At 41.0% G+C, this 11652-nt stretch overlaps 1 protein-coding gene, 1 long non-coding RNA gene and 1 pseudogene across 3 annotated transcripts; 2 read left to right on the top strand and 1 right to left on the bottom strand.

The window, feature by feature from the left end:
- Window positions 1-1375: 1375 nt before the first annotated feature.
- LOC123474605 lies at window positions 1376-8568 on the top strand. 2 transcript variants are annotated; one of them, XM_045176864.1, is made up of 8 exons: window positions 1376-1584; window positions 6904-7008; window positions 7071-7237; window positions 7301-7490; window positions 7550-7687; window positions 7759-7926; window positions 7990-8230; window positions 8303-8568. In XM_045176864.1, exons 4-8 carry the CDS (start codon window positions 7456-7458, stop codon window positions 8546-8548), a joined length of 828 nt encoding a protein of 275 aa, XP_045032799.1. In that variant the 5' UTR covers window positions 1376-1584; window positions 6904-7008; window positions 7071-7237; window positions 7301-7455; the 3' UTR covers window positions 8549-8568. The 2 variants fall into 2 exon arrangements, with proteins under 2 accessions (XP_045032799.1, XP_045032798.1); XM_045176863.1 differs by having other exon boundaries at window positions 7067-7237.
- On the bottom strand, window positions 1886-6491 carry LOC116926141. The gene is made up of 5 exons (XR_006649491.1): window positions 6340-6491; window positions 6156-6273; window positions 5867-6067; window positions 5625-5809; window positions 1886-1980 (listed from the first exon to the last, which is right to left on the bottom strand). It is a non-coding gene; the product is annotated as an uncharacterized LOC116926141 (long non-coding RNA).
- Window positions 8569-8819: 251 nt separating the features above from the next.
- Window positions 8820-10348, top strand: LOC116936646 (annotated as a pseudogene).
- The last annotated feature ends 1304 nt before the right edge of the window (window positions 10349-11652 follow it).

Genomic DNA, 11652 nt, shown 5'->3' with positions numbered 1-11652 from the left:
ATGTGTACAAACAATACGTGTATACAGCTCATAAATTAAAACTTACCCGTAAAATAGAAAAGTAATAAAAAAAAAATAAAAACTGCGGAATTGTTGTAAAACTTGCAGCATGATGTTTTCGGATCTGGAATCAAGGTATTTAAAGGTTCTATGTACGATTATTGGATGTGTGGGGTGGTATTGAGATGTGAAATCATCACGATATGCCTGTAAACGGTGAAGAAACAAGTAAAAGGGCCTCTCTGTGCGATGAGATTGAGCATTGAGAACCTAACCGGATTTACACTTCTTCCATAACCGTCTTGATGAATAGTAAAGCTCGTTTAAATCATCTGATGGCCTATAGACTAGGCTTCTTTAGGATGGATCATCAAATCAAGCTTGTTGATTCTCCTAACAGAAGAAATCTGCCCTAGTGGTGATGAATTTCATCCCCCTAAACTAAGTCACAGATCCTTTGGATGCGGAGCTTTAGTAGTTACGCAAATGTAACCTATTGAAGTCAAGAAGCACAATTTATTTATTTAAGATATTAATCATCAATCCACCAAGGATGCAATTTCCATTGGTGTCAAGCTATCTTGAAGAAGATTCGCGACCTAAAGCTTTCTTCAGCTTATAACAAAAAAGGACCCAATCCAATTCGAGATTTTGTATGCCGTCTTCTTTGCCTTGCGTATCTTCCTGGTAATATTTCGTTAATTATTTGTTAGAAAATGTATTTAACTTTTACATTTTTTTTTTAGCTGAGAAAATACCTTCCGTATTTGACGGTTTATTGACGGAAGAAAATTAAAAGGAAGGTGGTGCATTAGGGAATAAGGCTAGGTGGTGCATTAGGAATGATGGTGCATAAGAAAATTAAAAGTCCTAAGTTTGATGTAATAGTTTAAGTTGTAGTCCTTCCTGTAGAGAAAATAGAATATGATTCGGTAAGGATTACTACGGTGCTGGGGCAATATTGAGATGTGAAATCATCACGATATGCCTGTAAACGGTGAAGAAACAAGTAAAAGGGCCTCTCTGTGCGATGAGATTGTATGGCACGGTATTTGGCTCACACCTATTTGATCGAAAATATCGAAAAATTTTTTAAAAATATCAGTATTTTTAAAAATCAGACCAACAACGAAATCAAAAATATTTTGAAAATCTTTTCAGATATGGCACGGTATTTGGCTCACACCTATTTGATCGAAAATATCGAAAAATTTTTTAAAAATATCAGTATTTTTAAAAATCAGACCAACAACGAAATCAAAAATATTTTGAAAATCTTTTCAGATGTGGGACGAAAGACAAAGTCAAAAGTTTAAAAAAAATCAAAATTTCAAAGTCAAAAGTTAAAAATCAAATCAAAAATCAAATTCACTTTAAAATTCATATTCAGGTTTAGTTTGGTATGGGATGTCTTGTCTCGACATCTGGTGGAAGGCAGGCGAGTTGCTAACCGGCAGTTTTGGCAGACGGTCATTCTGCGGAACATTCTGCGGGAAGCACACATCATTCTGCGGTCATTCTGTGGACAGATCATTTGTTTTGTTTTGTGTGTCGTTCACACAGTCACAGTTTCACACACTCAATGTGGTCTGATTTGATCTCTGGTTGGAGACGGTCGACAAGTGGTCGGTCTCGAGCATCTTGTGTAAACTGAGTTCGTGGAAATTTCCCTGCTACTCGGTGAAGGTGTAAGTTGAAAGGAGCGAATAAATTGTGACTACAGGTACTCTAGCAGACCTAATTATAAGAGTGGTACCAACCAGGGGGTTGAGTAACCCTCCTAGGATGTCTTCTCAGCCCTTGCCCCCAGTCTTCATAAGACGAACTGACGGAAAAACATTTAAGATTATGAAATCCCAAGAAATAGGCCAAATCACAAGCGAACTAGAGAACAAACTAGGTTTATTTGCATCGAGAATCAGTAAAGCACCAGGAGGAGACCTTTTCATCCGGCCAAGCACCCTAGATCAGCAACAAGACCTGCTCAAGACAACAGAAGTCTTAGATGGAATCAAAATATCATGCTCTCTTCCCAGATCGCATGGGACAAGCAAGGTAGTAATCCACGGAGTCCCTCTGGGAGACACAGATGAGGAAATCCTGAAGGACCTCGGTAGTGACTACCAGATAAACTACGTTAGAAGGATCACGAGAGGAACTGAAAGAACACCAACTCCAACAGTCATACTGGAATTCAAAACAGAACGGCCTCCGACCAATATAGCCTTCAATTACATGCACTTCAAATGCCACCCATACGTCCCACACCCAATGAGATGCACTAATTGTAATCGGTTCGGACACACAAAAAACGTCTGCAAAGATAAACAGAGGTGCAAGGAATGCAGCCTCTGCCATGCAGAAGGGGAGACCTGCGACAAACCAAGATGCATAAACTGCAAAGGAGAACACCCGTCAGACTCAGTAACCTGCCCCATCTTCGCCAAGCTAAAGCAAACATCAAAAATTGCCATAAAGGAATAAGCCTTCACGAGGCCCGCACGCTACTGTCGTATAGTGAAGTGTTAAAAAAGAACGAACACACACAGCCAAGGCCAGACACGGAGATCGAAATCCTCAAAAGCCAAGTGACTGCTATGCAAACGGAGATCAGGGGCCTTAAAACCGAGCTGGGCAAAATTAAAAATCTGGAAAGAACCGTAGCAAGCCTCGAAAAGTCGATAGAAATATCCCAACAAAGCCAAGATCGACTAGAGAAAAAATTCGACATAATGAGCCACAAGCTAGAACAATTTATCATCCGACTCGGAATTAACATTGACAGCACGGAGCCTACTAGGAGCAGTGACTCGGAAAGCGAGATGGAAGAAGAACCCATCGATGAAACCCCAGTACTAACTAGGAGCATAATACCAGTAAGAACGCAGCCAGCAACATCCCATATTCAGGCAAGACGCACGTACGCCAGTTCGCAGAGCACTGGCCCAATTCCCAAAAAACAAAAAAGCAACAGTTCCACCAACAACAAAAAATGATAAAAATCATCCAGTTCAATGCCCGCAGCCTCACCAGGACAACACTCACCCAATTCAAGGCACACATGCACCAACACAAACCTCACATTGCTACACTATCCGAAACCTTCTGGAAAGACTCATTCGAAGTAAAATTCAAAGACTACTACGTCATAAAGAAAAACAGACAAGGGCAAGTCGGAGGAGGAGTAGCTATACTAGTCCATAAATCCGTTCAGCACACAACTATAGCACTGCCGCATCTTTCCACAATCGAAGCAACAGCAATCTCTATATTCGTTGATGGGAACCGCACAGGAAGGGAGTTGATGATGATTTCACTGTATATACCTGATGGATCCAAGTGCAACGAAGAAGATCTGGATACCCTCGCTAACGCCAGCGACAACACGATACTGAGTGGGGATTTCAACGCCCACCACGAAAGATGGCAAGGGGGATGCCGACATCCGAACAGAAGTGGGAGTCTAATAGCCGGGCTGTTGGACAGACTGGACCACCTCACCCTAGCGACACCAAAGGATCTAGGAACCAGGCAATGCTATAATTCTTTCACCACTTCCACCATTGACCTCACCATCATGCCCCCGTACTTAGCTGCTACGTCGAAAATAACAAGAGGACCCGATCTAGGGAGCGACCACTTCCCAATTCACATCGAAATAGGAGTTCAAGCAACCAAAACAGGCAACCGTGTTCCCAGATGGATACTAAAAGATGCGGACTGGATAACCTGGAACACGCAAATAAGTGGCCGCATCAACAATAGTGAATTTTACTCATCTCAAGATTCTGAAGTTAAATACCTTATCCTTCGAGAAGCTATGATACAGAGCGCACAGCACAGTAACATCAGAATGTCGAAACCGAATCAACAAATAAGTGCACACTCCACCAATCCGTGGTGGAACGAGAAATGCAAGGCAGCCGTAGCTAAGGCCAGAAGAGCAAAAAACGCTTGCGATCCCAAGAAAGGGGGTATATGCTGTGTCACAAACAAAACCATCTGGAGGCGCCTGGATAATGAAAAGAAAAGGATCATTAAAGAAGAAAAAGAAAATACATTCAACATCTTCATTAATAACCTGAACCCTAGATGCTCAACCACGAAAACCTGGGCGTTTGTCAAAAGCATGGTCGCGAAGGCTCCTCCACCGGACTACAACTCCTCACCTATAAAAAACCCGGATAACAACGAACTCGTTACTACACAAAAAGAGAAGGCCGAAATTTTCGCAAAACAGTACAACTACCAGAAAGAAAACTTACCCGACAACCAGCATTACGAACAACTCATCAACGTTAGGACCAACTCGCAAGTACCAAATGCCCTAAATTCCCCCATTCTAGAAAAAGAATTAGAATACGGACTGAAAAACCTAAAAAGCAATGCAATGGGGAAGGACAAAATCCACAACCTCATGATCAGAAACCTCTCGCCGAGCAACCGCAGGCACGTTCTCCATCTCATGAATCACATGCTCCGAAATAAATACGTTCCAGTAGACTGGAAACAAGCAACAATAATTCCAATCATCAAACCAGGCAAACCAACAGATCAACCAGAATCCTACAGGCCTATCTCGCTTACCTCATGCCTCGGCAAAGTGATGGAAAGGATAATAAACCAAAGACTATCCTGGTACTTGGAAAACAAAAGATGCCGATTAAGAAACCAATCAGGATTCCGGAAAGGGAGAAGCACCATCGATAATATCCTTAGTCTCGAACAATACATACGCGAGGGTTTCAACAAAAAGCGCCCGCATAATACATATGCGATCTTCCTCGACGTGGCCAAGGCCTTCGACACTACGTGGATTCAAGGGCTATTGGTCAAACTCAGTCTGCATGGAATCGAGGGAGAAATCCTGGTGTGGCTAAAAAAATCTCCTAGAAGGAAGAACATACTGCGTAAGAATTGGTGATACACACTCGGAGAACTACCCCCTAAAAATAGGAGTTCCACAGGGATCACCGCTGAGCCCCCTACTATTCTCAGTCATGATGGACGACTTTCCTAAATTCGATGCAGGACAAACGTTCCTCTTCGCGGACGATGTTGAATTCCACATATCAGCATCAGACGGAGAGGAAGCGGAAAGATTACTGACCCCATATATGGAAAAAATCCAACACTGGAGTCGGAAATGGCGAATCAAATTCTCGGCCCCCAAGTCTAGCCTGATAAACTTCACGAGGCAAAGAAGACAACAAGTGGAGCCGATGATATTCCTAGACGGTGTGCGCATACCCAACACTAAAGAAGTTAAATACCTTGGAGTCACGTTCGACCAAGGCCTCAGGTGGGAAAACCAGACGGAAATCGCAATTAAAAAAGCACTGGGACTCAAGAACCTTTTCAAGATCCTCACCTACTCAAAACACGGCCCAGGCATTGAGTCACTACGTACCCTCTACATAGCCCTTATGAGAAGCAAGCTAGAATACGGACTAATAGTCTACGGCGCATCCAGCAAATCAAGACAACAAAAGCTAGAAAGAATCCAGAATAGCATCCTGAGGACGATACTAGGGGCACCAGCAACAACACCAATCAAGGACATGCAATGCGAGCTAGCTCTGGAATCCATAGAAACCAGAAGAATAACCTTGGCCGGCAGATACCTCATAAGAATCGAGCAAATGACCGATCACCCGCTGATACTGACTGGATACCTAGTCATGTAGGTATCCCAGGCAACGAAAGGGCCGACCAGCTTGCCGTGAAGGAATCCTTAAATCTCGTCGCCACCAAGGAAATATGCAACCTACTTTCAACAGGGGAGCAAGAAGCAATCCTACGGGAACACCTGAAGAAAAAGACTATGAATGAACTGAGACATGGCAACGACAAGATAAATATTCACCTGAGATCCAGAACTGGCATGCTCAAATGGCACATACACAAATCCAGGCAGGTAACGAGAACCCTGTTCAGGTTGCGATCAGGACACAATAGACTGGCAGCAAACTTGGCTCGATTCCAAAGTGAACTAGATCCAGCCTGTCCCTACTGCGGGGAAAATGAAACCACAGCCCATGCCATACTTCACTGTCCAGCCACTGAGCTGGAGAGAGTAGAGCTGAGTAAAATTCTCACTAAAGAAAAACTGCAGCACAACCTAGAAAACGTACTAGGACTAAACTTCAACTTACCAACAAACACCCAACACGAAATTAGCAATGCCTTGGTAAGATACATCAAAGAATCTGGCCTGATCCTGCGTATATGACAAAAAACAAAACAAAGCCAGAACCCAAACATGCCACGCGCCTGAAAACAGAAAACAAAAACAAAAATCATAATCAAAAACAACAGCCAGAAGGGAAGAAAAACTACCAACTCATCACAATCCACTTAACATCAGCACACAGGCAACCACGAGACGACGCCAACTCATTGTTCTCCTCCCCTCATCAGCACACAGGCAACCATGACGCCAACTGGGAGGGGGCTAAACAGCAACCAAAAAGCACATAGGGTATCCCCTTCACCAAGCACTGCCTGAGAACAAAAACACCGGAAAAACAATAAACAAAAAAAAACAAAAAAAAAAAAAAAAAAAAAAAAAAAAAAAAAAAACAGCAACAAAAACAACAGTAACCGCCAAAAATCAATAACAAAAACCGATGTCGCACCGAAAGTGTACCCCCCCCCCTCAAAACACTAAACCATCCGCCATAACTTCAGCGCAAACTAGGATGGGGCTAAAGGGCTAGCCAAAGCCCGAGAACTGAGGAACTCTGGATACCAGAGGGACACCCCTCAGAACCCCTAAACAAAAATCAAATCAAATCACACTCAATGTCAGTATTACTCTTAAATTTACGTTCATTATTTTTCATGTATCTAATTCAGGACTGAGTTTTCCTGACTTTTGTACTGGATATATTGTTTTCACAGAGCAACCGGCTTTGCCTGCTTTATTACGTGGGGCTAATGAAGAGCAAGCAGCAACCAACTGTAGAAAAATACCTATTGATCTTGAACAGCTGAAAGATTATCTTGGTATTAAAATGCAAACACGATTATATTATCAGCCTTAACTAACAAATTCTTTTTCTAGCCAGTGATTTCAAAAATCGGGGGATTTCTGTTTTGATGCAGATCAGTGAACCAACACTCTTAAACGTAGAATCAAGAGCATGGTTTATCAAAAGAGAAAGCTACTCCAACATTTCTGATAATGATCTTGATATTGTGATTGCCAACGTGCTCAAAAGGTTTCCCAAGTTTGGTAATCTTACTTTTTTAAATCCTTTGAGCATTACAATTACTGAAGTTGTATTTTGAAACGCAGGTCTACAGTTGTTGCAAGGCAAACTTGTTGCAAATGGGTACAAATTGCAAGAGAAGCGTTTGCAAGCTTCCTATGCTAGAATTGGGCTGAAGAAAGCTTAACCTGGCTTGAAACAGATTCCTCGTGTGGTTTATCACGCAGATTCCCCTTTACAAATGTGGCACATGGATGGATTCCACAAATTTGATGGGTAAATATATAGATTGTAATTTGGCATTTTATTCAACTCAATAAAACATAATTTTTTAGATGGGGATTTGTTCATGGAATTGTTGATGGACATAGTAAGGCGATAGTGGGAATGCAAGTTAGTGACAATAACCGTTTGACTGTTGTCAAACTGTTGCATTCCAGCTGCATCATTTGGGGAACTACAGCTTGTTTAAGGTGACAGTCTTTCTTACTAATATGCCTCTTATACATTTGTGCAAGTTAAAATGACTTGTTTCATTTTCTAGAACTGATCGGGGAGGAGAAAATGTATTAGCAACTGATTACATGTTAAATGTGCGGGGTGTAAATAGATTCAGTTTTTTCGCTGGCTCTTCCATGCGGAATCAAAGAATTGAACGTCAGTGGAGAGACACGAATCAACGTGGTGTTCGACCGTTACTGAACACGTTTAAGTAACGATTCATTTTAAATTATTTTAATTATATCATCACTTACTATTTTTTTGGTAATTTCAGAGACATGGAGAATGCAGGGGTTATCCAAAGTGACTCCGAACTAGATCTTTTCATTTTACATCAGGTGGCAACTAATCTATTCCAGAGGACTCTAGAAACATACGTAGACTCTTGGAACAACCATCCTGTACGGACGGAAGGGAAAAAAACTCCAAATCAGCTATATATTTCCGGCTTGGTACTACTTAAGCAACTTCAGGAAGAAGGACAATTTCTCCGACCACGGGTTGAACTTCTCCAGGTATCCATTAAACCATTTAATTAATAAAAGTTGTTTAACGGTGCACTTGTAAAAAAATTATGTTGTTTCTAGGATGATGTTCTTCATCTTCCGGATAATTTCAATGACATGGAGTATTTGGAATCGATCGTCGGGCAATTCCGACAAGCACGAGAAGTCCCCAAATTCACTAATCCCTTGAACGCTGAAGAATTCGTCGAACTTCATCAAATAGTTAATCCACAATCAGTTAAATTAGACAATTTAAGTGAGAAATTTATCCTTGCCAAAAGATTTGCAATTTTCGTATTAAGTAACAGGAATGAGATTGCATTGTAAAATAAACGTCATTACTGCTACTCTTCTGAAATGAGCTGTAAAGACATGATGAGCTAAAGAGTAGTAGCGGTCGCCTTTAACTAGACAATTTCATTTTACCTTTAGACATTTTAGTGTAAATTTAACACTAAAGTGTAAAAAGGTGCCGGGTAAGGGTTTTCGGGTTAGGGTTCTCCGTGGGAACCAAGGTCGCACATCGGAGGTGTGAAATCGGCGGTGGTAAAAAAGGTTCGCGGCTGATCGTTCCTTACACTAGCAGCAAGTCAGTAACATGGTGTTGCGGTTTCAAAAACGATTTCCCTAATCCATTTAGACTTTCAGCTTTTTCCTTAAAACAATCGGCGTAATTCTTCATCTAACTACCCGTCAAACGATTTTCTGGTTTGGGTTTTTGCAGCTTTAGTTTCGCCCTCACTTTCCAGGCCGGGCTGTGTAAGTTTTCGTCGAAAGAAGATTGATGGATCAGTTATGCCTTGTTTGGGGAAAGCAGTCGAAGTATACATTTTACGAAGCAATTTTTCAGGTTAGACGCCTTTAGTGGGTTTATACGTAGCAACGACAAAATCATTCCTGGGTGGTTCGACCATTTCATTGTTTCTGGTCCTAACCTCCCGTGAGACGATAATGTTATTTTTCGAGTTTGGAAACGATCCATCGTCTGTCGAAACGATCGGATTTAACGTCTCCAAGGAGATACTCTATAGCTGCCGCTACCTGGATAGCGATCATGGTAACCTTTTTCAAATTAAACATGAATGCTTAAATTTAATCCCATATAATGTACAGTTTTGTATTAATATGGCACAGAGTTTAAACTGCACTGTATCGACCGCTGGATGTACACTTTGTGTGCCAGAACGATTGTCATTTATTACCTCCGCATAGTTGACGAGTAGCAGATATTGGCCCGGAAAGATTATACTTAGCTGTTAGATAACGAAATGTTGAGATGTCTGAAAATGTTAAAACACCTCAGTGAGGCGACTATAGTATTTTAAGAAGTCGCTTGGAACTCATTCTCCTCATTTACCGTTTGCCCTGTAAGTAATATTATTTATCTAGTGTACTACGTTACTCGCTATGACATCATGGGTTTCCTCATCTCCATCGACGATTACTTGTATAATCAGAGGGGATGTCGATTTTTTCTTATTTCTCACTCGGCCATAGCATAAGAACTTGTTCAAACTACTTTTATTTTTTCAAATGAAAAGTCGATGGTATATTTAATTGACAGAGAATTCAAAGTATTTTGATACTTCGCCAACTGCGAGACGACTGTCTTCACCAAGGAACCCGCGGATCGAACAAAAGTATTCGTTGAAAATCCAAAGATATTTTTCCCTAGTGACATTGCATGGCGTTTGATTATTTTTTTTTAAGTTTACTGAACTCATAATCGAACTCTACAACTGTGAAATATATGTAACGCTACCGGTGATGATGCAGCTCTCCAAGCGCATTATTCTAAAGTAAGAAACTAAATTCCAAGTTTGTTTCAATAGCTTAAATAAATTGCATTAACTGATGTTTTATCTTTTTGGCAGGTGGTAGAAACCACTTTGACATTCCATATCATCATCTACCGGTTTCAAATCAGATGGAGTCAATTACTTGCCGAGTAATACAGTCAAGTAATAAAAAATTTGCAACTGCGCACTCGTATCAACACAAAACTACGCCGTGGCACACGGCTCGGCGATAGATAGCAAGACCAAGAAAGGCAATTTATCAACACAAGTTTCGAATTCTATATACCGTATTCTGTTCGTAGAAATTTCATTTCGTTTCACCATACACTAATATTTAGAATACAAACAGCAAACAGATGATTAAAAAATGTCTAAATAAGTTACAACACACTCATGCTTCCTACATGCACTCGGCAAGTCCAATAAGGAGATTACTGTGTCCCGGTTCCTCCATCTGAAAGGCAACTTTACGTTGATTACAAATATAGCCCCTTTGAACGAGAGGACTATGTACAGGCTACTACAAAATTCTTCCCTGCTGTAAGCCTAATTGAGATGCTATTTTGTTATTATTCTCCAAAATTTGCCGAACAAGTTCGCAGCTTAGGCGTGTTAGGACACGTTTGAATTTCTGACGTACACCATGCAGCGAATTCAATCCCTTACATGCGTGAAATCGCTCACATGACCGGTATAGATCTTATTGCAATTCAAAAGTACGCGACAAGCCAAAAGTCGTGCGCAGCTTACGCCGATGCGCACCACTGTGGCCTATAGCCGAACTAAAAATTGTTTTATGCTTGACTATAACCATTCGTACGATGCTTCCATGACCATGAGTGCGATCTGTCTGCTTAACGGTAAAGCATCGTACGAATGGTTATAGTCAAGCATAAAACAATTTTTAGATCAGCTATAGGCCACAGTGGTGCGCATCGGCGTAAGCTGCGCATGACTTTTGGCTTGTTGCGTACTTTTGAATTGCAATAAGATCTATAGAGCTGCGCGGTAAACTTTTAATTAAAAAGTGAAAACCCTTTTGTAGTTGATTACAGATGCATGGGTAAAATGATGCTGTTTCTGACTTCATATTTGGAGTCAGCGTGGAAATATGGGTATATGGTGTTATTTTCATTAATTTGTGCGGTAGCATAGTGGAGTTATCTTTTTTACGACACATTTTTTCTAAGGGAAAAAACGACGAAAATCGTTTATCTTAACACGGCGGACTTTCTTCGGAAAAAAATTATGTCTAAAAAAACTAACTCCGGCAGGCTACCGCCCAAATTAATGTAAATAACACCATATACTCAAATTTTCACGCTGACTCCAAATATGAAGTCAGAAACAGCATAATTTTACACATGCACCCACAAATGATAAAATTATAAGTTCCGCGCAGCTCCAGGAGAACCACGCGCTCAATACCTGACGACGACGACGTCTATCAAGCATATATACAAGGAATTTATTTGCTGTTATAAATAGGTGTATTAGCCTATAATTTGTGGATCACTAAGTAGAAGACTAGAAGAACAAGCGCATAACATAGCGAGATAGCTATAGAAAAGCGCAATAGCAGATCGTTAAAGAAAGTTAAGAAAGCTTTTCTCGACATCTAGCGGCACGCAT

Source organism: Daphnia magna, linkage group LG7 (genome assembly GCF_020631705.1).
Source record: "Daphnia magna isolate NIES linkage group LG7, ASM2063170v1.1, whole genome shotgun sequence".
Lineage (NCBI taxonomy): Eukaryota > Metazoa > Arthropoda > Branchiopoda > Diplostraca > Daphniidae > Daphnia > Daphnia magna.
The sequence above is the reverse complement of the archived record's forward strand: the minus strand, read 5'-3'. Positions and strand labels throughout refer to the sequence as shown.

Excerpts from the sequence above, each read along its gene's own strand:
- LOC123474605 (XM_045176864.1), top strand. The coding sequence starts at position 7,456 with ATGTGGCACATGGATGGATTCCACAAATTTGATGG. Across the intron at positions 7,491-7,549 it reads GGATTCCACAAATTTGATGG|ATGGGGATTTGTTCATGGAA; the intron begins GTAAATATATAG and ends ATAATTTTTTAG. Across the intron at positions 7,688-7,758 it reads GGAACTACAGCTTGTTTAAG|AACTGATCGGGGAGGAGAAA; the intron begins GTGACAGTCTTT and ends TTCATTTTCTAG.